Raw genomic sequence first — 27,259 nt, 5'->3', positions numbered from 1 at the left:
ATGGCCTGGGGTGGTCCAGTGGTCTAGCACCATGGCCTGGGGTGGTACAGTGGTCTAGCACCATGGCCTGGGGTGGTCCAGTGGTCTAGCACTGCTGTCTACAATGCACACATTATGCCCATGTCGGCATGGGTTCGAATCCGGCCCATGCCCTGCTGACATGCCCTCTCTCTCCCTTCTTCTCCTTCCTTTCCTGTCTGTCTTCACTATATCTGTCCAATAAAATCCAAAATAGGAGTGGGACTGCCCCACTCAGAAAAAAGAAAAAGAAAAAAAGAAAGACAACAGGTTGTCGGATCCCTGGCCTAGGAGAGATGTTCACTGGGGGAAATGGAGGACAGGCACATGTCACTCTGATTTCACATTCCACGACTCCCGATCACCTGTGAGTGTGTGTGTGTGTGTGTGTGTGTGTGTGTGTGTGTGCGTGTGTGTGCCTGCGCCTGTGTGTGTGTGTGTGTGTCGGCCGGCCGGGCGGCATCAACCATGAGGAGAACCACCTGGATAACGTAATCCAATTTCACAGCCCAAAAAGTCGGACATAACAGAGGCTGAGAGGCATGAAAAGACGAACATCGCCATCTCTCTCTCTCTCTCTCTCTCTCTCTCTCTCTCTCTCTCTCTCTCTCTCTCTCTCTCTCTCTCTCTCTCTCTCTCTCTCTCTCTGATCTCACTTTCTCTCTCTTGTCTGAGTGTCGATACGAGGAGGTAGGAGTGAGGAAGAGAGGAAGAGTGTGGCTGGGGAGAGTGGGAGGAGTGTGTGTGGGGGGGGGAGTTATATGTGGGGTGGTGAGGTCACCCTAGGGCCTAGGCAAGCTTGAAAGAAAGAAAGGCATCAGACAATACAGAGAAATGGGATTTTACTGCTCACAGATGGTCCGTATGACTCACAAGACACAATTACGCACACACACACACACACACACACAGACCCACACACACACATACACACACACTGAACCTCCCCCCCCACCACACACACACACACACACACACACACACACATACATATATTCCTACTGTATGTGTGAACCCAATGTACCCAATGTATCAATGACATTCCCACTCTAGACATCTTGGTTAGGAACCCCAGGCTCGATCGGGTCCAAATGCCCCCCGGGACCCAAGACACAATTCTAACCACGCCGGGGGGGCGCTGTTAGAAATAACCTCTTAGCCCTGCTCTCAGATCAGGACAAAAGACCAGAGAGGGAGAACTCCAGAGCTCAAGATCTCTTGTAAAAAAGAAGCTCTCCTTCCTCTCCCCTCTCTCCCTCATTCCCTCTCTCTTCCTCTCCCCTCTCTCCCTCGTTCCCTCTCTCTTCCTCTCCCCTCTCTCCCCTCTCTCCCTCATTCCCTCTCCCCTCTCTCCCTCGTTCCCTCTCTCTTCCTCTCCCCTTCTCTCCCTCGTTCCCTATGTCTTCCTCTCCTCCTTGTTCCCTCTCTCTTCCTCTCCCCTCTCTCCCTCGTTCCCTCTCTCTTCCTCTCCCCTTCTCTCCCTCGTTCCCTCTCTCTTCCTCTCCCCTCTCTCCCTTGTTCCCTTCTCTCTTCCGCTCCATCTCTCCATCTGTCTGCTAGCCAGGGTTGCCGCTATGCTAATGAAAGGAGCTGAGGAGTGTGAGTCACTGGGAGTGGTGGTGGTGGGGACGGGGGATTAGCCCCCCGATAAGTATCAGGGAGTAAGAAGAGAGAGACTGAAAGAAATTCATTTAAATTTGAATAATAACCGCCCCCCCCCCCCCCCCCCCTCTGTTGGAACAGTGGCACGGGGTACGCCACGACCGTTTCCGACCAGGCAATCGACACAAATCCCATTTGTTCCTTTGTGGCGCCACAAAACACCCGGCTCCGAGGAGGAGCTCCGTGTTGACAAGAGTCAAAAGACGAGGCTTTCTGGGAGCACCTCCGATGTCAGGGAGTTGGGTGGTGAAGGTAGGCGGAGTGGAGCATCTCTCTGTCAGGGAGGCCGTCCGTCCTCTCAGAGAACACCGCCCCCCTACGGGTGCAGCTAAGTTATTTCAACTAGGGTTGTAGCGGATAGTGGATAGCGTCGAGCCGTCGTTTTTTTGATGAAAAATAAGCTGATCGGAACACTGAGGCGGTTGTCTGACAATGTATGGTGGGAAGAAAAAAGCAACCAGGTGGTGAAAACAGCACGACTTCGCCTCTTCTAAGTTGGGCTTAGGTGCCTAAAGATCCAAGGGGTCTTCTCCAGAGGCACAACCGAGAGAATCTTAGCAGGTTGCATCACTGCCTGGTACGGGAACTGCACTGCACTGCACCAAAACCACAAATCGCTGCAAAGGGTAGTGCAGACAGCCCGAGAAGATCAGCGGTTGTGAGGACCGGTGTGTCAGAAAGGACCTCAGGATCATTAGGGACTAGGGCTGGGCAAACGGTCAAAATTTCTTTTTCGATAATCACAAGAATTAACGATCAATTATCGATTAATTGATAAGCTTTTTTTTCATTCAAACAACGCCTAGGGCAGAAATAACAAGTTTTCCTTGGGGAAAAAACGTTATTCTTGATTTCTATGCCCCTGGTTATGGAACGTCGCGATGGAATAGGATATGCTGGCTCGACTATTTGCATGAGCGCACAAAATCCTCTACCCTCGACAAAACTGAGCGGCAGAATATCTGTTTCGATTAATTTGCAGATGGCCATCATTACTTTCTCTTCTCGTTGTGCATCACACCTCTCGCGTATTAGATGAGACGTGATGGAGGGCTGAGAAGGTAGCGAAGGAGCAATCAGGGTCGGATGTACTGTTTGCAGGTGGTATTTCATCTGGGTCGTGTTGTATTTATATGTCACTGCGCAGTGTTTGCAATGAGCGGCGTAACTTGTTGCATCATGCCGTACTGCGTTGCAAAATTCAATGCGAAGGCAAATGCAAAGTTCATTTCTCACACATAATGTGGACAAACTAATTTCTACTCAATTTATTAATGATTATCGAGCAAAATATTTTGTGATCGACCAAGATCCTTATCAATCAATTATCGATCGTCGATCATTGATGTCCACCCCTATTAGGGACCCCAGTCACCCCAATCAGAAAGTGTTGGAGCTACTGCCGTCAGGGAAACGGTACTGACGCCTTGGGGTTAAAACCCAGAGGCTGACAAACATTACCCCAAAGCAATCTGGCTCCTGGTGAAATACACTGGAAGGGTGCAAGGGTCTGCCACCCCTCAGCCAACCCCACGCTCACTGCGAAAATGAACATACTGCACACAACTGGATTACTTGTATACCATTACTTTGCTACCACCCAACAAGCAGGAGATACTGGTGGCCTTCTACCGCTGCGCAGTGGAGAGCATCCTCACCTACTGCATCTGCAACTGGTTCTCCAGCTGCACAGCCGCAGAGAGAAATGCGCTACAGAGAGTCGTGAGAACAGCCCAGAAGATCACCGGCGCCCCCCTCCCCTCTCTGGAAGAGCTGTACAACACACGCTGCCTCAGGAAGGCCTCCAAGATCTCCAGAGACCCATCCCACCCTGGGTACGAACACTTTGCCCGGCTGCCCTCAAAAAGGCGGTACAGGACCATGGCCGCAAGGACAAACAGACTGAAGCTCAGCTTCTACCCCAGGGCCATCCAGGCCCTAAACACAGCAAAGACCTAGGTTCTGGGGCCTGGACAGTCTGGACGGATTGATGGCAGCTGCTGGATTGAAAAAGCAGGTGTAGTGCTGAGGCACAAATGTGTACATTTCAAGCCTGCAAACTGCGACACTTTAAATGAATGTGCAATAACACTATGTGCAATATGACAACCCTAGTCGTTTTATCTGTACAGTATAGTATAGTGGATAGTGTACATAGCCTTTATTTATGTAAACCAGCTCCTTTCCCTTCTTGTTTTTTTTTTTTTTTTTTCTTTCCTAGCACCAGGGGAGCCACCCCTCCCAAATTTCGTTGTTTGGTACCTGTACTATAGCAATGACAATAAAGACCATTCATTCATTCATTCATTCATACTGTATTGTATTATATTGCATTTCATATCATCGTACTCTGCGCAGCATTTTTTGCACTATTGAAGCCACTGTAAAATCTATCACTTTATCAATTTAGGGTTACTTTTTTACTTTTTTTACTTTTACTATGTTACTTTCTTCATTTCTTCATTTCTTTTCCATGTCTCTCTCTGTGTTCACTCTACTGCACGTAGCCACTCCGCCTCCACATACCTGTCACCTCCACACACCTGTCACCTCCACCTCCACACACCTGTCACCTCTACACACCTGTCACTTCCACCTCCACACACCTGTCACCTCCACACACCTGTCACTTCCACCTCCACACATCTGTCACCTCCACACACCTGTCACTTCCACACACCTGTCACCTCCACACACCTGTCACTTCCACCCCCACACACCTGTCTCCTCCACACACCTGTCACTTCCACACACCTGTCACCTCCACACACCTGTCACCTCCACACACCTGTCACCTCCACACACCTGTCAATTCCACGGACAGAAAACATTCTGGTGCTCATGTCTGGAATGTAGGCTGACAAGGGAGGTGTGTGTGTGTGTGTGTGTGTGTGTGTGTGTGTGTGTGTGTGTGTGTGTGTGTGTGGGCGTACGTGTGGGCATGTGCGTGCGTGCGTGCGGGCGGGCATGTGTGTGTGTGTGTGGTTTGGCAGAGATATGGATCAGCGCCCGATGTTGTCAAACCAAGGTAGTTCAACTGTGTGGTGGGAACGGAGGAGGGGAAAACGTTGTGGTGGGAGGCTAGATGTAGTTAGGGAATGGTGGTGACTGATGAAGACAGATGGGCTGACCCTCCACTCTGTCTCTGCGCCTCTTTCTCTCTCTCTCTCTCTCTCTCTCTCTCTCTCTCTCTCTCTCTCTCTCTGCCCCTCTCTCTCTCTCTCTGCCCCTCTCTCTCTCTCTCTCTGTCTCTCTCTCTCTCTCTGTCTCTCTCTCTCTGCCCCTCTCTCTCTCTCTGTCTCTCTCTCTCTCTGCCCCTCTCTCTCTCTCTCTCTGTCCCTCTCTCTCTCTCTCTGCTTCTCTCTCTCTGCCTCTCTGTCTCTCTCTCTCTCTGCCCCTCTCTCTCTCTCTCTGTCTCTCTCTCTGCCCCTCTCTCTCTCTCTCTCTCTCTCTCTCTCTGCCTCTCTGTCTCTCTCTCTCTCTGCTTCTCTCTCTCTCTCTCTCTCTCTCTCTCTCTCTGCTTCTCTCTCTCTCTGCTTCTCTCTCTCTCTCTCTCTGCCCCTCTCTCTCTGCACGGAGGGAGCTGAATAACGTGTGTTTTCACTATGATGAGGCACACACACAGGCATATACACACACGCACACACACACCACCATCATTCCATACCCTCTTTCTCACCCTCTCCACTCAGACATCTGGACAGGGAGTCAGACAGCAGCTGCAGCCCCAAACGGGTCAACAGCAGGGCCAGGCTGCCACGGATTTTTACCAAAGCCAGAGAGGGTGTCAAGAGGCAAACCATCTCTCTCTCCCAGGGCTCCCCTGGTACCTGACTCCTCCGGCCCCTGTCCTTACCCCCGTCTCTGGCTCCACGAGGTCGTGCGAAAAAACTAGATAACCCCCCCCCAGCGACACCGCTGTCTTGAGTGTCTCCCTCAGTGTCTCACACACACAGAGAGAGAGGCCCAGAAGGGCACGGTTCAGAGCACGAAACCAGTCGTCTGTTGGCTTTAATCTGCTCCCCGCACCCCCCCACCCCCCCAAGGTCAATCAGCTTTACTTACGATTCCACCGAGCGCTGGGAGCTAAGGCCACGACGTTCCGTTAATTTCCCCAGCTCAGATGGGGACTTGTGTATTACGCTGCGGACGGACTCTAAGGCTAAGAGGCTGTCGGTTTTAGCCTAGTTCGAACGAGCCTGTCCTCCTAGTTACCTCCTCTTACCTCCACTAGCCTCCACCAGCCTCCACCAGCCTCCACTAGCCTCCACCAGCCTCCACCAACCTCCACCAGCCTCCACTAGCCTCCACCAGCTTCCACTAGCCTCCACCAGCCTCCACCAACCTCCACCAGCCTCCACCAACCTCCACCAGCCTCCACTAGCCTCCACCAGCCTCCACTAGCCTCCTCCAGCCTCCTCTAACCTCCACCAGCCTCCACCAGCCTCCTCCAGCCTCCACCAGCCTCCACCAACCTCCACCAGCCTCCACCAGCCTCCACCAGCCTCCTCCAGCCTCCACCAGCCTCCACTAGCCTTCACCAGCCTCCACCAACCTCCACCAGCCTCCACCAGCCTCCACCAACCTCCACCAGCCTCCACTAGCCTCCACTAGCCTCCACCAGCCTCCACCAGCCTCCTCTAGCCTCCACTAGCCTCCACCAACCTCTTCCAGCCTCCACCAGCCTCCACCAGCCTCCACCATTCTCCATGTAGAGTCTCTCCAGAATGTTTTGGGGGAGGTGGCAGGCGGAGTAGGTATTTCGATGTCATTTGTCAAGTTGTCTTGCATGAAATGTACATAAAAGAAAAACGCTATCAAGTTTCACTTGGCTGCGTGCAGAAACGAGGCTTTAAAATTGAGTTGTTTAGGAAACGTAGCGGGAGCCTGAGGGACGCGTGGCGACTCCATTCGTCACCGACCAGAAGTCTGGAGTAGGTATTCTAACATCGGTCGATAGTGAAAGTCATTAATGCGCTCATGATATTGGGTGATATGGAGATATGTGCTCCGAATCCATAAGGGAGCGTTCATGGCTTATAACAATGGAGCAGTTTGTCAGTCTCCATGCCTGTCCCATGGCCAAACCATAAACTATGTTTGCAATATGTTGTATGTTTATTAACACTTTTTTTATTTACCAAAATTTGCACTGACCGGATAGGGATATTTTCGAAGCCCATTCCAGAATTAGATTAGAAGGAAAATCGCCTAACAACATTACTGCCACGATTCAAATACCTCAGGCTTTCACATGACATAATTTAGCTCACATTCATTTACAGTGAAAGACAAATGTGTCCCTTTATTATGTCTGATCGTGTTCGGAGTACTTGTGGTCATGTTTCCACTTGTCCCGTTTGAATCAGTGACTAGAAATTACTAGGAACACATAGAATGGACAGATTCCACCCCGGGGGGATTTCGTGCCAAGAGAATGGGCCTCTGAGCTGACCTACGACCTCCGACCGTGGCCGACAGCTAGTCAGACCCTCTGAAACCGACTGCCAAAAACAAGTCACATGACCCGGGTCTGACCAATCCTGCCATGTTGGTGTGATAGTGAAGGACTGCCCTCTGACAGTGAGGACTCAAATCAGTCCAATGTTGATGTGTAACAATATTTACATTTACATTTTTGGCATTTAGCAGACACCTTATTCCAAAGCGACGATACATTTGACTAACTAAGTGAATCATCAATCCACCAGTCGTAGCAGGAAGAGTAATCCAGCTCAGGCCAGGGGCCATTGGCAGTCTCTGTGATAGAAGGGAAAATCTACTTCTATCACCATCTTCTAAACCTAGACCTTTTTTTTATTCTTTTTTTTTTTATTATATAGACACTGGAGAAACAGAGAGACAGTACAAGACGTTTTAGGGGACACAGTAAAGGGGAAAAAACGGGTGTCTTCAGGGGACGCAGTGGGGGGGCAGTAGAAGTCTCAGGAGGAGCAGTTAAGGTGAAGAGATGGGTCTTGAGTCTTCGACTCAACAACAACCCGAAGTAAAACAGATAGAAGTTTTGAGAGGGCACTGACGGCTACATCTGGTGTCATGGTGTTCTTTCTACTGGAACACTAACTCAGTGGTGATAATTCAACTCTCTGGTGATAATTGTACATTTTTTAGGCTATTGAATAAATGTTGATGCCAATAGTTTGGTCTAAACCAGTCAAACCAGTCATTTTCAGTTCCAGTTGCTCCTCAGATCCAACAGGGATGCCGTCAGGCACGGATTCAACAAGTCAAGGACCATTGATGACTAGTTTGCTCCTCAGGTGAGTCCATGCAGGGTACGAAACAAAAAGCTGCCGCCTCGTAAGGTCTCCACGACCGGAGCTGAGAAGCACAGGGTCTCACCTCAGGGTCTCTACTTTGAATAACTCTTATTCGCTTTTCCACTACCGACCCGAACTGGGCCGCATTTGTATCCGAGCCGTGCCGTGCCGTACTTTGAGAAACGCTTCTCCATTATACTGAGCGACCCGGGACAAGGAGGAGTTACGTGTCATAAGATTCCCCCCCCCCCCCCCCGCTATACAGATCAGCGGGGGGAAATGCGTGTCTCCTGTGCTTTTTTTGTTGGTGAACTACCGTAATAAGCCTAAAAAAAGCCTCAACTATTCAAAAAGTGCAACTTCTCTGCTTTCAGAAACTGTTTGAATTTTTTAGATTGGGCATATAGTTCACGAATTACGGTAGTTTGAAGGAACGTTGTGGAATCCGCTGTAGACAGCTCCGGTTTCGGAGCAAGACTATCGGCATTAGTCAAATACATGCTCACATCAAGTCATCCGCTCACTGCTCTCCATCAAAAATGGCACATCCATCAATACTATTACACAGTAACAACTGCTCTGATTACATTTCTTAGATTGTTTAATACATCAACGGGGGGAAAAGCGAGAACTCCCGAGTATCATGCTTCCTCCATTGAACGGAAAGTCCTATCTATCCCATTCAAAGTGTTTTAGTCTTCCCCCTTTCCTCTGGTAATACGGAATTGGCAAGAATAGATCGATATAAATAGATCAACATAATGCAGCACTATCATGCACAGATCAGCCTTAAAACATGTAACGTTAGATATATAACGGTGCGACGTATTTCTACGGAAAGGCTGACTTGACGCGGGGCTCATTCAATCTCCGCGTTCGTTATAGATACGCTTGCAGCAGCGGGTGAACTCCCGGTTCATTGAGTTTACGTTTAAAAGCATAACTTCTCGGGGTGTCAGCGCGGTGGTTCAGGGCTCAAAATGACCGTATACCGATGGTGAAGTTAGCAAAGTAGTATTGTGTTTGTACCACCTCCATAGCCGGTGTTATTCACGGACAAACACGGTGCCCGGAGGCACTCTTTGCGGGTTAATAACTGTGGTTTACCGTGGGTTAGGATAACAATTCAAACGTGTCCGGATAGGGGAGAGGACATGGAATCTGAAACCATTTGAATGGTGTCGATACGACACTGCTATCACGGTCGACACCGACATTATTTATATATACAGCATATGGATGTTACCTGCCTGTTATCTGCCGCTTTCAGTTCTAGTAGTTTAGATCTCGCAACCAGGGAAACAGCGCCGACATGTGTTAGAGAGCAAGACGCGAATCTACCGGCATTTGACTGCCGCTGGACTGAGGAACATAATAGCGATTTTTTGTTATGCTTGTTGTAAATAAAAGTTCTATGATGCATTGAAATGACATTAAACTAAGATAATACGATGGTTATCATATTTTTTCTAATCTTTATTAATACGTTATTACAGAAACAGTAAGTGACATTTTCCTAGAGCGAAATCTGTTGTGGTATTAAAAAATGGCGGTTAGTGATGAAATCTATGAACATGGGATGACGATTTCCATTGACCAATCAACGGTGTGCAGCGTCACACGTCACACGCAGCCTGGCAAAAAAGTACCCTTCCCAACTTTCGCTACCCATCCCGAACAAGAACTATTTTACCGTGCCGTGCCGTGCTGACACGGGCCGCTCAATGGAAAAGCGCCAAAGAACAGGGCTGACCCGGGTCGACCCGGGCTGGCACTGTAGTGGAAAAGCACCATTATAGTCCCAAGACTGGCTAGTGACCCTCATGGAGAGGTGTGTGAGCAGACTGTGAGGGGGGGGGGGGGGGGGGAGAGGTGTGTGAGCAGAGTGTGTGTGTGTGGGGGGGGGTTGATGCTGAAAGGAGGGCAGCTCCTGGGCCCCCTTTCTTTTCCCTTGTCAAGTCCTTGATTGATTCATGTTTCTGGTGGAGTGAGGGGCTCCCAGGAGAGGGTGAGAGATCCTCTCTAATACGCAGTGAACTTAACAAGGGAAAGCGGCGGAGGCTTGAAAGTGGTGGGAAGAAAAGATCCCAGCCAAGAAGTCCGGAGTGAGAAATCCATCAGGAATGCATCACCGGATCGTTTTATCCCCCGCGAGCCCCCCCCCCCCCCCTTTCCTCCGATACAACAGCTGTTGCCATAACTCTACTGTATTTTTCTTCAGCATCGGAGGAGAAGGAGAGAAAAAAAAAGCGTCGAGAACAGAAGAGCTGTCAAAATGTACTTAAGTGAGAAGAAAAGAGCGCTCTCCAAGCTGGTCTGGGGGAACAGCTGAGGTCTTATGTGAGTATGTGAGGGAAGAATTTTTTTTTTCACGTTTGTGCGAATAAAAAGTACGACTCATCGGATAAATATGTGGCGGGTGTGAAAAAAAATAAACGGCGAGGCTCAGAAATATGGATACGTGCGATGAGAGCGGTGGTAGGTTCTCAACCACTGAGGACGGTGCCAAAATATGGCGCAAGACCGGTGCCAATTCTGTGAACAAATCCCTTCCCGAACTGGGAAGGCTTGGTTTCGCCGCTGTTGTTGATATCCACATCAGGAAACTACCAAAGATAAAAGCGCCAAACCCTACAATTACACTCTGTGCCTAAAGAACAGCAATGACATGTCTAAAAAAACACACCAAACCCCAAATAAAAACACAACACCACAAAGCGTCGTAGATGGGCCGCCGTAAACGTGTAACAATATCCAATGAGCAACAGAGTGACTGTGAAATACAGCTATAGGACATAGCCTCAACGCCCTATCGGACAAATAGTACTATGTGCCCATGTAACAGCAAAATCACCCGACAAAAAAAGAAAATATCTATCTCAATCTCAGTGGCCTCCTCATGACCCTCTAGTCTGGCACGGCCAGATACCAGATCCTTCTACTGGCACCCAACCCAAGGAGGTGCGATTCCAACTCTGCATCCTCTGACATATAGAGCAGGGAGATAAGACACACCATACATACAGTATAGAAACAGCATCGCACACGGAAAATTAGTGTGCATGTATGTGTGTGTGTGCGTGTATGTGTGTGTGTGTGTGTGTGTGTGTGTGTATGTCATGTGTGTGTGTGTGTGTATGTCATGTGTGTGTCATATCTCCAGTACCTGTACGCGGGCCTCAGTGAGCTTGGTCCTCTGGGCCAGCTCCTCCCTGGTGTAGATGTCGGGGTAGTGCGTCCTCTCAAAGGCCTTCTCCAGCTCCTCCAGCTGCTCCGCCGTGAAGGTGGTCCGGCTGCGACGCTGCTTCCTCTTCAGGGGCAGGTCCGGCTCCGACTCCACGTCCGAGCCTTCGTCCATCCGGCCACCTAACAACAACAAGGTCAAATGGTGAATGCACTGACTTCTACAGGGGCTGTGGACTTAGAGGGGGTGGCTGTGGCGCAGGAGGTCGAGTCGGTGTCTAATGATCGCAAGGTCGGCAGATCGGCGGTTCGAGCCCCGACTGGCCACATGTCGAAGTGTCCTTACACACTGAACCCCAAATTGCTCCCAGTGAGCGGGGCCGGCGCCTTGCATGGTAGCTTGCCGCCATTGGTGTGTGAATGTGTGAATGAGAGACCATTGTAAAGCGCTTTGGAATAAGGCGCTAAAGTCGGTCCATTTACCATTTATACGGCCTCTCATTCACCCATTCGCACCCACATTCACACACCGATGGCGGCCAAGCTACCTGAGCCCCGGCCCAGCCCCCGTGGACACAAGAAGAAAGGACCGGGGGGGATCTTATAACCAGGGGTGCACATAACTGGTGCGCGCCAGTGCGCATGCGTCGCCAAAATGAATGCTGCGCGGCAGATCAGCCGCATGAAGGCGCTTTTGCACACCAACAACTGGGTCCAAGAAGCAAGCCCCACTAAGTAACTATTTGCCGTCCCCTCAGCCGAAGGCCCGACGAGTAATCCATCACAACAGTCGACCGACGACGACCACGGCGACTCCCCTCACGAAAACATTCGGAAAGTATCGTAACTCGTACTTTCATTCCGCGTATCGCGTATCGCATGGTTATCACGCCGACACGTGAAAATTCAGTCCCGAACGACTCGTCGCTAAAAGGAAAAACAACACCAAGGGACACGTTTCGTTTCACTGAAGCTTTCAAACGTTCAGACGTTTGTTTTACAGCTTCATTATCGCACCTAGACCCCTGACCCAGGGAATATGGTTGGGAATTCTATTAGAAAAAAGAAAAAAAAGACTTTGTTGCACAATCAAAATAATGAGCTATTTAAAGTGATAGCCTACAACATCCTCTACCATGGTTGAAATTGAGGACAGTGATAACTTACAGCAGTCAAGAGAGCAGTGATGATGATGATGAAGCTTGTAGCATAAATAAATGCTTAAGGCCCTTGCACACCAACGCGTTTTTTACGCGCGTTTTTTACGTCCGTTAAAAAAATAAATTAGAACTCATGTTGTGTCAACCACGCTTGCACACCAATCCGTAATTATTCGTCCGTCAAAAAAAAAAACGCAACAGGTTCGATTTTCTGCGTTTTCGCGTCCGTCAAAAGCGTTTTGAGAGTAGTTTTTTTTTTTTTTTTTTTTACTCTGGCCAACTCTGGCCACCGTACGAATGTACACTGAGGTAAACAGTGAGAGACATCTCTGAGGTAAATAGTGAGAGACACCACTGAGGTAAAGTAAAGTGAGACTAGATAAGAGAAAGAGATGGCCTCCGAGAAGCTAATAGTAATACTACTTGTGTCAGAGCACAAAGCTCTTTATGAAAAAAAGAGCCGTGATTACAAAGATTCAGAATATAAAGACAGAATATGGCAGAGTATTGGAGAGCAGACTGGAATCGGGAATGGTATTGATTACGAAAGATTAGACTGGCATTATTATTTTATTTTATTTTTTATTTTATTTTTTAAATCATGTTCGAAATAAAAGATTCATTCATTCATTCATTCATTCGTAGACTAGTGATTGTGTTCTGTCTGTGTGTCCATGTGTCTGTCTGCTGTGTCCATGTGTCTGTCTGTCTGCCTTCATACAGATACTAGTTACATGTACTTGCAGTGGTGTAGTCTACGTGATACGCAGGACTACGCCGTATACCCACTAGGAAAGGCCAAGGATTTGCGTATACCCACTAGAAAATGCGCGAGGATACGTAACGGCGTTTTGTGACAGAACTTTCACTTTCATTCATAAAATTCACCCCGTAGACCTGTGTTACGAAGCACTTACTTCGAACTTTCTGACATGTTTGTTATCACATAACCAGTCGTTCAAAATGCTAGTCTCAGTATTTCCCCTACAGAGCCTTGGGGTGGGCGGGCCGCGAATTTGCGAAACCTAGGATGGTAGGGGGAGGCAGGGCAATACCGCTACCTGATTGGTTGGCGAAGCACTCCCTCATTTCGCCAGCCAGCTGGACTGAAAAAATCAGGTGTAGTGCTGAGGCACAAATATGTACATTTCAAGCCTGCAAACTGCGACACTTTAAATAAATGTGCAATAACACTATTGTGCAATATGACAACCCTAGTCGTCTATCTGTACAGTATAGTATAGTGGATAGTGTACATAGCCTTTATTTATGTAAACCAGCTCCTTCCCTTCTTGTGATTTTTTTAAAAGTGTTTTTTCCCCTTTCCTAACACCAGGGGAGCCACCCCTCCTAAATTTCGTTGTTTGGTACCTGTACTGTAGCAATGACAATAAAGACGATTCATTCATTCATTCATTAATTCATTCATTCATTCATTCAAGTGTCTGATTATAGTTTCATGGTGTGAATAATAGTGTCAAAGAACTAGCAAGCTAGCTAGCTAGCTCAGAGGTGATTAGATGAGCTAGTCTGCTGCACACATGCCAGCTAAAGAGCTAACTGGAGGCACTTTATTATTTTACTTAAAGTAGATATACAATCTTTCTTATTCTGCTAGAATTGGGCTTTATGGTAATACCATAATGGCATATTTACAGTACATGGACAGTGGATTGAAGCATTGGAACAAACCCTCACTCATTGGAAATGTCTGTTTTTTGTAGTTGGACATACGATTTTCTTACAGGTGAGAGAGTAATTAAAGACAGTATCTGACTCTATTGCCCACAGCAACCCAATATTCAATTAGAATGATGTTATGATTTTATATGAATTCAATGTATACCTCTTATTAAATTATAAATACTCTGGTTGTTATATTTGCCTTTTGGGTGACAGCAAAAGAGGGAGAGAGGAGGATAGAGAGGGAGAGAAGGAGAGAGAGCAGGATGGTGTCGGCACACCAGAGAGAGAGAGAGCAAGAACCAGGTGAGAAAGTGGACATGTAGTCAAGACCACGTAAGTAGCCTTGAGAACCGATGGTTCTCGAGCCTAACGGCCCTTAGGGGGCAGGAGCCTATCTCCTGTTTCTGTAGCGTGAGGCAGCTTGATGTACAAGTACAGTCCATGCCACCCCCCCCCCCCCAAGGCAGCAAACACTGGTGTAGATGCATACTGTATGCATAAGTGAGTGTGGTGGTGCGTATGGGGTGTCGCTACGGGACAGGTGTCGCTCTGACTGGGAGGGCAAAATCACAGTATACCCACTAGAAAAAACTAGACTACACCACTGTGTACTTGTACTGTGTTAGATAGACATGTCTGTCAGCTGGGTGTGGAGGCAGCATAGGTGGGCTAGCCCGGTAGGAACGTGGTTAATCTCAGTCATTCCCAGCCTGCCCACATTTCCCTCCCCTTCGTCTGGAAGTGGCACAAGATTTTAGTATCTGTCATCCCTCCCCTCCTCCCGCTGTGCCCTACCTAGTCATTACCATGAGGCCCAGACCCACAGCTCTATAAGAACACAGAGGCAGAGATGGACTTTTTTCAGGGATGGAGACAGAGAGGTATAGAGAGGTACAGAGAACTGACAGCAACCCCCACTGGCTGCAGAATGGGATTTGAAAGTTCGCAACGTAAAAAAACGCAACGGACTCCGCAACGGACCGGTGTGCAAGGTCTCGGTGCGTAACGTTTTTTTCGGATGACGGATTAAAAAATACGCATGCGAAAACGCACGCATTGGTGTGCAAAGGCCTTTATTAGGCTGTAACTTTTTGTTGAAAAGTTGATTTCAGTGTTTACAGAACAGAGCAGTGCTTAAAGAGATGTCAGTTGATTTCAGTGTGTTTAAAGAACAGACATTCAGTTAGTGCTTAAAGAGATGTCAGTTGATTTCATTGTGTTTAAAGGAGTCTGACAGACTTTCATGCTTAAAGAGCAGTCATTTGATTTTGCATTTGTTTATTTTGTTTTGCACACAATCATTTGTTCGTTCATCTTTATTTATGAATAAATGTCGTTTTGCTAATATAAGTTATCCATGTATCCCTTTTTCATCCATCCTGTGGGACGGGTCGTGACTCGTGAGCTCGGGGAGCACCAAGCAGCATCCCTAGGTGCTCCTCTGAGCACTGGCCCCAAAAAGTTATGTGCACCCCTGCATATAACACGATAACGTAACGACATGTGACGTTTTTTTCCGAATAGCTAGTTTTCACTTTTTTCCGAAGTTGTCAAAGAGAACGACACGTGAATTGAAACGACACGCTTTCCAACTCGAAGTCGTCGTGGTGGTGGTGACGCATGTACGTACAGTTAAGCGGGCGGCAATAGTCGCACGTCCGACAGGTGTGGGTGCTCTGTAGCGAGCGCAGCGCTGGCGATTTAGCACAACGACAAAAAAAACTTTTCCTGAGACCTGAACACCTCCTGCTTTAGCTCTAGGGGCTAAACCAGGCTTTAGCTTAGCGGGGAGAGACGCCGGCTCGACTCCAGTCGGGCTGCATTTGCTTTGCAACCAAGCCCAGCGGGGCCCCGAATTATCAACACCCACGGCTGTTCATAGCCATCAGCAAAGTCAAAACGACCTTGACCTTGACCGTTATCACCGCACGTCCCTAGCGGTATCGAGTATACAGAGCGATACTGACCCGATTATGATACAGTCGCCTTATCAGACACGTGGGATCTGAATCACAAGGAGTTCTTAACAACAAACGCAGGTGTCGGTGAGATATTTCGCCTAAATGTCTTTTCCCTTCCGGGAAAACGTGGAGAAACGCTCCACAGAGGGAGACGGAGGAAGATGGCGGGATGACTGTACGGCTTCACACTGACACACGCGGCCTCCGACGGCTCCCTCTAAAAAGAGGATATCATTTTCCTCCACTGTGTGGTTATTTATACGTCTTCTTTTCTTCTTCTGTGTTTATACAATCCTGCATCAGTACACACAGCCCTCGGGGGGGACTGGAGCTGAGAGTGGAGTGTGTATGTGTGTGTGTGTGTGTGTGTGTGTGTGTGTGTGTGTGTGTGTGTGTGTGTGTGTGTGTGTGTGTGTGTGTGTGTGTGGTGGGGGCTGTTGCTAATCTCCCCAGACCACCTTGGCGATTCATGTAGCACTATTCTTCCACCAGGGCCCCGGGCCACCCAGACAAAAACACTGGCAGTGTGCAGATATTCCCAATGTATGTATTGTGTGCAGCTGATTTTCATTTCATACAAAACAACCCCCATCCCCCCCCCCCCCCCCCCCGCTCCACACACACATGCACGTATGTGAACACAGGCGCACACACACACACACACCTACAATATACTATACATCCATGTCGGCGTTTTAAAATAACTATCAGCGGGGCAGATTATCGGGTTTCAGAACATATTGTACAGCCGTCCCGTTTCAATTAGGGCTCAGCGTCGTTGGGTGTACGCAGTGGTGTAGTCTAGTTTTTTCTAGTGGGTATACTGTGATTTTGCCCTCCCAGTCAGAGCGACACCTGTCCCGTAGCGACACCCCATAAGCATCACCACACTCACTTATGCATACAGTATGCATCTACACCAGTGTTTGCTGCCTTGGGGGGGGGGGGGGGGGGGGGGTGGCATGGACTGTACTTGTACATCAAGCTGCCTCACGCTACAGAAACAGGAGATAGGCTCCTTCCCTATGGGCCGTTAGGCTCCAGAACCATTGGTTCTCAAGGCTACTTACTTATGTGGTCTTGACTACCTGTCCACTTTCTCACCTGGTTCTTGCTCTCTCTCTCTGGTGTGCCGACACCATCCTGCTCTCTCCTTCTCTCCCTCCCTATCCTCCTCTTTCCCTCTTTTGCTGTCAACCAAAAGGCAAACATAACAACCAGAGTATTTATAATTTAATAAGAGGTATACATTGAATTCATATCAAATCATAACATAATTCTAATTGAATATTGGGTTGCTGTGGGCAATGCAGTCAGATACTGTCTTTACTTACTCTCTCACCTGTAAGAAAATCGTATGTCCAACTACAAAAAACAGACATTTCCAATGAGTGAGGGTTTGTTCCAATGCTTCAATCCACTGTCCATGTACTGTAAATATACCATTATGGTATTACCATAAAGCCCAATTCTAGCAGAATAAGAAAGATTGTATATCTACTTTAAGTAAAATAATAAAGTGCCTCCAGTTAGCTCTTTAGCTGGCATGTGTGCAGCAGACTAGCTCATCTAATCACTTCTGAGCTAGCTAGCTTGCTAGTTCTTTGACACTATTATTCACACCATGAAACTATAATCAGACACTTTCTAATCACAATAATAACGACTAATTTGAACCAACTTTCTCTGTCAGAACACAGTAATTATATTTGCTAACGTTTCAACTTGCTTACTTTCTTCTGCAGAGCTTTCACCCTGCAAAAACTCTCTCGCGTCGCACGCGCACACAAAACAAACCAAAATCATTCTCCAGCGGCACGAAGCTGTGTGTGGAGGTCTGGCCCGCCCGCGAATTTGCGAAACCTAGGATGGTAAGGGGAGGCAGGGCAATACCGCTACCTGATTGGTTGGCGAAGCACTCCCTCATTGCCCCCTCATTGGCTGCCTCCCCCTACCATCCTAGGTTTCGCAAATTCGCGGCCCGCCCACCCCAAGGCTCTGTAGGGGAAATACTGAGACTAGCAATCTGAACGACTGGTTATGCGATAACAAACATGTCAGAAAGTTCGAAGTAAGTGCTTCGTAACACAGACGGGGTGAATTTTATGAATGAAAGTGAAAGTTCTGTCACAAAACGCTGTTACGTATCCTCGCGCATTTTCTAGTGGGTATACGCAAATCCTTGTCCTTTCCTAGTGGGTATACGGCGTAGTCCTGCGTATCACGTAGACTACACCACTGGGTGTACGTTTAGGTGGCCGATCCGGAGGAGAGCGTGTGATGCGATAAACCGCAGAGTTGAGGCATTGTCTCTAATAAAAACGCCAGGATTAGGACGGCGAACAGAGCCAAGGGTCCGGTGGTGCCACGCTAGGACACCCTGACAAAGACGTGACTGACTCCCCAGTGGCGATGCTCACACATACAGTACATACAGTACATAAAGTACATACAATACATACAGTACAGCCCCCTTGAGAAACACTAATAAAAAGAACCTGAGAAGACGGACATGTAATTCAAGGCTTAACCTCAAGGAGGCGCTGCACAGATCTTCACACCTTTTACTTGACATCTTCAGAATCCTCCTATGATCATCATTAACACGGGAACTTTCTATGCATTCTGGTTCATTCGAGAGTATAAAATGGAGTGTCGTGGGTCTGTCACTTGTGTATGAACACACCGTTTGAGAGGACACTCTGTCGCCCCCCTGCTGCTGGGGGTGGAACTACAAGAGAAAAAAACACGTCCAGGATTCCTCAGGTCCTTTATTATAAATAGTGCTGTCCTGAATGTGATTCACGCTTTTAGGCCAGCTGTACCTGTCAGTCTGTCTGTCTGCCTGCCAGCCTGTCTGTCTGTCTGTCTGTCTGCCTTTCTACCTGCCTGTCTGTCTGCCTGCCTGCCTGCCCGCCCGCCCGTCCGTCCGTCCTTCGGTCTGTCTCGGCTCATGGGCAACTCCGAGGTCTACTAGGCCTCTCTCTCTCTCTCTCTCTCTCTGTCTCTCTCTCTCTCTCTCTCTCTCTCTCTCTCTCTCTCTCTCTCTCTCTCTCTCTCTTTCTCTCTCTCTCTCTCTTCCTCGTTGCACTGGGAGGGAGAGTTTAAGGGAACTTTTTTTATTTATTCCCCAGTGTTTGGGGGGGCAGTTTGCGGAGGCTGATCCTTCTCCAAATCGTCTCCTTGGCAGCCTGGGAAGGCTCAGCTCTCCAGACACAGGCCCCCTTAATCCAGCCCATGGCTTCTCCCCTGCATGTAAGCCATTCCACATTAGGGATGGATGCACTGCCGGCTCTCGCTGCTCCTCTTAGATATGCACAGAGACTGAGGATGGAGGAGGAGGAGTAGGAGGAGGAGGAGAGATGAGCAGATTGTGGGGGTGGGGGGGGGGGGGGGGGGTGGGGGAGGGTTGACAGGGAGGAGAGGGGAGATGGGGGGAGATGTGGGGGAGCAAGGGCAGTCTTGGGCGAGGGAGGAAGAGAGGAAAGGAGGGAGGGAGGGAGGGAGGGCGCAAGTCCCTAACTGCCCCCTCTGTGAAGCAGCAATTACAAGAGCTGTGGAGATTGCTGGCTCTGCAAGGGGGCGGGGAGTGGAGAGAGAGAGAGATGGAGAGAGCGAGTGAGGGAAAGAGTAAAGGGAAGGGAGAGGGAGAGAGTGGCCACTGTGGCCTCAGGGGCTAAAGGGCTGATGACTGAACACTGCCTCTGAACACTGCCTGGCTCCACTGGCCTCCCAGCCCAGACACGGCAGTTCCGCCCCTAATAACAAGTCGCTTCGCTTCTCGCGGCTTCTTTTCTGTGGCTCATCTTTGGGCTCGGAGGCAGGTACCCGTTAGAGAGGATGCAAGATGTGGCCCTGGAGGGCAGGATCAGACCTTTAAAAGCCGTCTTACCTCACCGAAAAAAGGCCAGCGACTGCACCGAAGGATAGAGCTTTTAAATTCATTGACCACTGAAAGTGATTCGCTCAGCTATACCAAAAAAAGTGATGGTGCTGACCTCGAATTACATCTCTGTGCCAAGGGAGGGACATCCTCCTCCTCCTCCTCCTCCTCCCTCTACTCCTCCTCCTCCTCTTCCTCCACCTCCTCCTTCTCCTCCTCCTCTTCCTCCTCCTCCTTTTCTTCCTCCTCCACTTCCTTCTCCTCCTCCTCCTCCTCCTTTTTCTCCTCCTCCTCCTCTTCCTCCTACCCCTCCTCCTTCTCCTCCTCATCCTCCTCCTCCTGCTGGTGTCACACCGTGGTGTCACGATAAGGGCTGTTCAAAGCCGTCTCCTCTGAAGGAGGAAGTGAAAGTGAAATCTGGACTCAAACGTAGTAGGAGTGGAGATGACATTTCCTTGAAACTATTTCCGTGTCTCTCTGTTGGCTGGTAATGCAGGGGAGAGGATAGGGGTGCAGATCTGCTTGAAGCTAGGTCAATCCTTAGACAAGCCTCACAGTTTGCCCATTCGCTTCCCCCCCCAACCAGAGAAGAAATACCTGGATGAATCCCACACACAAGGGGCGCTTAGGTGGCGTAGCGGGTTAAGCGTCGACCATGTAACCGCAGGTTCCCCGGTCGATTCCGGCCGGGGACATATCCTGCATGTCATCCCTCCTCTCTCTCTCACCCATCCTTCCTGTCATAATCTATACTGTACTGTCAATAAAAAATAAAAAATAAAATGAAAAATATGAGTGGGACTGCCCCACTCAGAAAAGATTACTTAAAAAAGAATCCCACACACAACACGCCATAACTAAACACTTCTGAGGGGTTGCACTGCCACAACTACTAATAGAACCAAATAAGATTCATTTAAGGGGAGGCTACCCCCCCTAGACTTTGCCAATAGGCAAAAAAAGAAAGAAAATAGATATCACTATGAACACATTCCCAGTTTGTTATGTACATAAAAACTATGAAAAAATGTATTGCAAGTTTTCTGAATTTATTATTGTTTATGTTTATTATGCAAATTAGATGCTAATTGGACCCAAATCTCCAGGATCACTCACACCATCATATTTGTCAATTTTTATTTTATTTTTTTTTATTTATGTTGACACATAAGAAAACAAACTTTGCACACAGCAGATTGTGTCTATGTCCTCGTATCAGCCCATACATCAGGAAATACTGTCCATAGTCATAAAAAAATCTATTTTCGCCATGGTTTTGGTATAAAATGTACTATAAACAGGGCTATGAATGATATATCATCAAACTCTTGTGTGCAGAGAAGCAGAATATGGATAGGAAGAAATGTGGAAAGTTTGGTCTGTTTTGGTGCAAGGAAAATCCTTGTGTGTGGACAAGTGTGTGGACAAACACATAAAAACAAATTTTCGGGAAAACAGACTCAAAGTTTTGTATTGTGAAATATGAAACATTTTTATTTGAAACTGCTATTCACAAACACAAAACCTAATCAAACCATTAGCAATAAACATCCTAAACACCTGACTGATAACTGAATAACATAAACTGAACAGAAATGCACACAGGCTACAAATAGTGGCTGTTATGGAATAGAAAGTGTCTCCCTCTCTCACAAACCTCTGGCACCACCATGTAATCAGCACACAGAACTACAGCCAGCCAGCCAGCCACACACACACACACACACACACACACACACACACACACACACACACACACACACACACACACACACACACACACACACACACACACACACACACACACACACTTGTGTCAAGCCTAGTTACAGAACCTGGTACTGGTGTGTGAGCACATCTGCCTCTCCTGTGTGTGAGAGAGGGACAGAACCTGGTACTGGCGCCGCAACCGAGTCGGGGCTCGGATATGTGTTCGGCGGGCCCGAGCCGATTCAGGAAATATTAGAACGGGGTCTGTGGCTCGTACGGTTGCGACGCAGCGGTACTTTGACCTGAAGTGCCTAGGCCGAGAAGCCTGAATTTGAGTTATTTTTAAATGCTTTTCGGTCAGCGCGGCCGTTCCGAGGCGCAGAGACGCACCGTTTTCGACGAGGTCATTCGTAAGGGGCTTGGCACCCGTACTCTGTCGAGTTTTTTCTGCTAGGCGCGACCGAAGATGTTCGACATTTGTGAAAACCAGACCTCTAGCTCACTCAGGAGGGGAGTTATGAATTCTAGCCACAGGAGGCCATACAATGGGCTAGAGACTTGAAATCACTTTTGGCTGAAAGCTGGCATCCCACTGATGGTGTGTGTCTTTTTCTGTTCCCCTGGCTACATAGGAAGTGTCCCAAAGGTGAGCCTAAAGTTCAGGAGGTCGCCAATGTTAAACGGCTGAGTGGGGAGGGGTAGTGAGTGACTAAATTGAGTGCTGTTTGGTGATACATTGGGCTAGAGATCTGAAATCACTTTTGGCTGAAAGCTGGCATCCCACTGATGGTGTGTGTCTTTTTCTGTTCCCCTGGCTACATAGGAAGTGTCCCAAAAGTGAGCCTAAAGTTCAGGAGGTCGCCAATGTTAAACGGTGGGTCACAGTGATTGACTAAATTGAGCGCTGTTTGGTGATACATTGGGCTAGAGACTTGAAATCACTTTTGTCTGAAAGCTGGCATCCCACTGATGGTGTGTGTCTTTTTCTGTTCCCCTGGCTACATAGGAAGTGTCCCAAAAGTGTCCCTAAAGTTCAGTAGGTCGCCAATGTTAAACGGCTGAGTGGAGAGGCTAGTTCCGCCTTCCGCGTCACATGGGACACGACAACCAATCACGTTCGAGAATTTTCGCATCAACCAATAGAATCGCGTATTCTAAAAGAATGCAACCTATCTATTTTAGTGATTGGTTGCTGATACAAGGGGCGTTGTAAATTTTGGAAGCGGCCATTTTGAGCACAAGAAACACATCTTTCAAACAAGGCCAGGCTTGATGTATTTCAGACAGCAGCCGTTTCGGTAACGCTGTGCGTAAACTACTAACTTTTGGCGAATTTATGAGGATTTTACGGACGCATGCACCACAATCAAGTAAAATAAACAACCAAATGTGTTTTTGTCGACGTTGTATTGTCACTAATATGAAAGAAAACATGTTTAGGAGGCAAAAGAGCAACTCATCTCAAAATCGGGGAAAAATGGGAAATTGCGTTTTGAGGGGGGTAGCCTCGATGACTATAGACATTGTGCTTGAATTGTGTGCAGTGAATGCGTGTGTGCATGCTTGACCGAGTGTGTGTGTGTGTGTGTGTGTGTGTGTGTGTGTGTGTGTGTGTGTATGTGTGTGCGTGTGTATATGTGTGCATGTGTGTGTGTGTGTGTGTGTGTGTGTGTGTGTGTGTGTGTGTGTGTGCGCGTGCGTGTGTGTGTATGTGTGTGTGAGTACCACGTGAAGCTTTAGAGTGACGGGTGTGATGAGAACAGTTTCAGTACAGTAGTTGAGTAGAGAGGGTTAGCGTTGTCAGTTTGAATGGTTTGTCTCCTGTCTGCTCCTGTCTCCCTCTCTCACAGCCCTGGGGGGGTTGGGACGGAAGTGGAGAGGCTTAGGTGTGGCCTCTCTCCCAGCAGCCTTAACCAGCTAGGACAGTCTCCTAACAACACTTAACATTGGTATGCAGAAAGCCTTTATAATTGGTCACTTACAGTATGTTTCAAGTGACATCACTTTGCAATGTCACTTTCTCACGCCAATCAACACCTCCGATCGAAAACGTCCGTTATGTGTTTGTTATATAACGTCAGTTAGTATTTGATTATTTTGAGTACAGCTAGAGTATATTACCATTTGGGGACACACTTTGTGATGCGTGTGATTCTGGGCATTGGCCATATGTGTGTTAAGTAGGTAGTAGGCCTACCGTATTTTTGAGAATCTGTGTGTTTTTGTGTGCGTTTTTGTCTGTTTGTTTGTTTGCGTGGCTGTGTTCAAATACGGGCACGACACGTAAAGTTGGTGACAGGCACAGAAACAACACAACGTAGAGAAAAGGCCCCATCAAACTGGCTTAAGACTCGGGGCTGGCTCTGTAGTTTAATTAAACAAGGAATTATGGGATTAGGTGGAGTGTCTCATTACAGGCCAGTGGAGGAGTTGTGGTGGATGTCTTTTAGCCCCCCCCCCCTTCCCCCCCTCCCTTCCCCCTCTCTCTCTCTCCCCGCTCCCCCTAAAAGAAACTAACGCTTGAGCATTCTCAACGGATTACATGTGGCCGCAGGACATGAGGCCGCATTAATTAAATCAATTCCTGCGCCATTTTCTCTTCACAAAGATTTTGTTTTTGTTAGTTTTTTCTGCTCCAAAACTGGCCTACTTCACCTTAGTAAAACAAAAAAAGATATCTATATAGGGGGGGGGGCTGCGAAGCGATTTGGCTGTTAACTTGCCGTGACGACACTTGAGGCCGGTGCGATCGCTTTCCAAAGGCACCTCTGTAGTTCTAGGGGTGGCAGCAGCCTTTTCATTCGAGACACGGCGTGGAATTTATTTGTTCTATTCTACATGCTGTAGGATTTTGAGAACGAAGGGGGTGGGATGGCGCGGTATCCATCTTTTTGCTTTGCATCAATTTTCACCTTTCTCTCTCTCTCTCTCCCTCCCTCTCTCTCTCTCTTTCTCCTTTTCTCTCACTCCGTCATCCCACATGGTTATCTGGGGGGGGGTTTGGCCCAGCGTCAGAGATTGCTCTATATGTTTATGTTTGTGAATCACCTTTATTACCACCTCTGGGTTTTCTTCTTTGCTTCTTGCTTTCCTTTTTTCCCCATTCTTTTTCAAACATCTTTTTTTTTTTTTCATTTTCTTGTGTGGTTAAGTCAACAGAACCGGAGAAGAAGAACTCGTCGAAATCCACATTTCAGAGGGCTGGCAGGCTGAGTGTGTGTTTCTCTGTGTGCTGCATGGCTGTCAGACGAGTGTGTGTTCTGCCACCTCTCGTGTCTGCGGTGCCTGACGGCAACGACCTAAGCAGAGCCGCTCTACCTTCGATATGGCATGTCAGCAGCGGCGTCTCCGCGCACCGCCACAGCCCCTCGGTGACAGAACAATGAGGGGAGCCGGATGAGATAGAAAAAAGTTTGACAGCCTGCTGGAACTGGAAGGGTCAGCGCTCTCACCCTCTCTCTCTCTCTCTGCCGATAATGGAGCCGGAGATTATGGTAATGAAACAGACGCCGGAGCCGATAGAGAGGCTCAACCTGGACCCCATCTTTGTCTCGGCCAGATCCCCGCGATTGGCATACTCTTTTCACGCAAATGGGAGCAGGGGGGGACAACGGCGAATGTGCCACGGCATAAATAAAAAAAACATATGCTGCCACGGCTATCAAAGACCCGCTTGGTTACAGTGGCTAGACAGGAGACGTCCTGTCTTTCCAGTAAAGATACATGGCATAGGGATATCATGTTCTAAAACCGACACACTTAACACACACACGCACGCACACACACACCAATGTGCACACACACGCACACAGGCGCGCAATGCAAACACAAACAAATCTCATTAAAACGCTAAGGTCAAATATCCATTCTTCCATTCATTCAATTAATAAGGGACATTCCGATTAGCAAATAATGACAGCTGTAATTCCATTTGAAAGTTCTGGGGAGAGTGATAAAATGTTGGAGCCTCGACGATCACCAAATTAGAGCCTAATTAAGTATCTCTGTGTGTGTACACTCCTCCAGGGTCCAGAGCATTCTCAAATGCTGCATGTTTGCAAGAAGAAAGAAAAAAAATCATTAATGATCACATTGCCCAATTAAAAAAGGGTGGCAATCAATCTAAAAACAGAATCAAAGCGAACATTAGCTAAATTGTCTTGTTTTACTCTAATTAAATAAAGTGTGTTAATTATATTCTGGGGCTGGTGTTTCCCTGTGGGATCCTCTTGTTGTGATAGCATCATTCAATTGGCGATACCGCTCGTAGAAACTGGAGCTAAGTAGGAGCCGCTATACGCTACAGAAAACTCTTCTGTATAAACATACTACGACTCTAACCTGAACTGATAGACAGCGTTGACATTTGAGCCTCTCTTGCTAGAGGGGGACACAACTTGACTGTCTCTCCGTGAGTCGTAAGAACGCAGAGTCATTGACATTGCTTATGAGAAGGACGGGGCGATGTACAAGGATAATGTACGTCATCTACTCCAAATGATAATGTACGTCATCTACTCCAAATGATAATGTACGTTATTTACTCCAAATGACGCATCAATCGCTCGAGCAAAAAAGCGAGAGGGTTGAGCAGGAACTTAAAGGCAGATCCTATCACAACACACAGCACCTCAAAACACACTAGCAGTGAAGAGGGGAGGTGGAGGTGGAGCATCGTTTCAACCCATCTCTCTTCATCAGAGATGCGCCCCCAAAGTGTTTATTCCAATTAGCTACTGTAATGCTATATTTATTCCAAGAAGTGGTGGTTGTCTTATGGAGTTGTCTGGTAATGTAAACACGTCTGAAAGGCCTGCGGGTTTTGAAGGCTGCAGACATCAGTAGGCCTATGTGTCTCAACCGAGGGACGGAAGGACAAAGACCGTCCGAGCTCTGGAGAGCAGCATGAACTCATTATGGGTCATTTTGAAAAGCATATTAGTTCCAGTATAATTACAATCAAGCCCTGCTTTCCGTTTCCATACAAGCATTGACCGAGCCTCAGCTGAACTGAACAAACTCCATGCGATACGGCTGCTTTTTCCCCGAGAACTGCAACGTTGTCCTGCATTTTACGAGCAGGTTCATCTGGATGTATACGTACTGTCTTACATTGTTGCCATTGTTGCAACTGTTCTCTTTGTCTGACAGTTTAAAGGGAAATGGTGGGGGGACATGGTACAAACAGCTCATTATGATGGGCTATCTCTGACATGCATCTGTTTCTCCACAATCTCTCTGCCCCCTCAGGGCTAGATTTACCCCCAACCTGCCTATCCTCAGGACTAATGGAGACTTGAAGTTCAGTCCCTGGTGTGTTGAGAACCAGAGAGGAATGGGTGAGATGATGGATTGGAGAAGGATTACCAAAGAGGACTCACTTGATTTGACAGATAAATGTAGTTAATATCCATTGCACCAAATTCATCACAGTGAACACAAAGAAGACATGTATAGGTGGCAGCTATGGAAGTTTCCTCGTTTCGTTGTATGGTTTAGGTACTAAATGAGGGGTTTTCTTCTCACACATTACAGAAGAATTTCTGACCGAGAATTACTATTGAATTTTGTTCAATAGTGCAAAATAGCTTTTGAGGTTTGACAATTCTACATGGCAAGTATAAATAAGTTACTTCCAGTACAACAAAATAGAACATTTCTCGCAGTTGGGAAACACAACAACCTTTTGCCACTCTCAAAAATCGGAGAGTGGCA

The 27,259-nt window shown here is 47.8% G+C and overlaps 1 protein-coding gene across 1 annotated transcript in view; it reads right to left on the bottom strand.

Annotated features, from left to right (window-relative positions):
• LOC308160189 (paired box protein Pax-7-like) overlaps nt 1–27,259 on the bottom strand; it is a gene marked incomplete at both ends in the record, with an annotated part of 95,987 nt that overhangs the window by 50,994 nt on the left and 17,734 nt on the right. Inside the window, one exon of the mRNA XM_080534084.1 lies at nt 11,128–11,327. Within this exon, the coding sequence (XP_080390210.1) occupies nt 11,128–11,327 (200 nt within the window). The remainder of the gene's footprint in view (nt 1–11,127; nt 11,328–27,259) is intronic.

This window comes from Nansenia antarctica (genome assembly GCF_963989245.1).
Source record: "Nansenia antarctica genome assembly, chromosome: 6".
NCBI lineage: Eukaryota > Metazoa > Chordata > Actinopteri > Argentiniformes > Microstomatidae > Nansenia > Nansenia antarctica.
The sequence above is the reverse complement of the archived record's forward strand: the minus strand, read 5'-3'. Positions and strand labels throughout refer to the sequence as shown.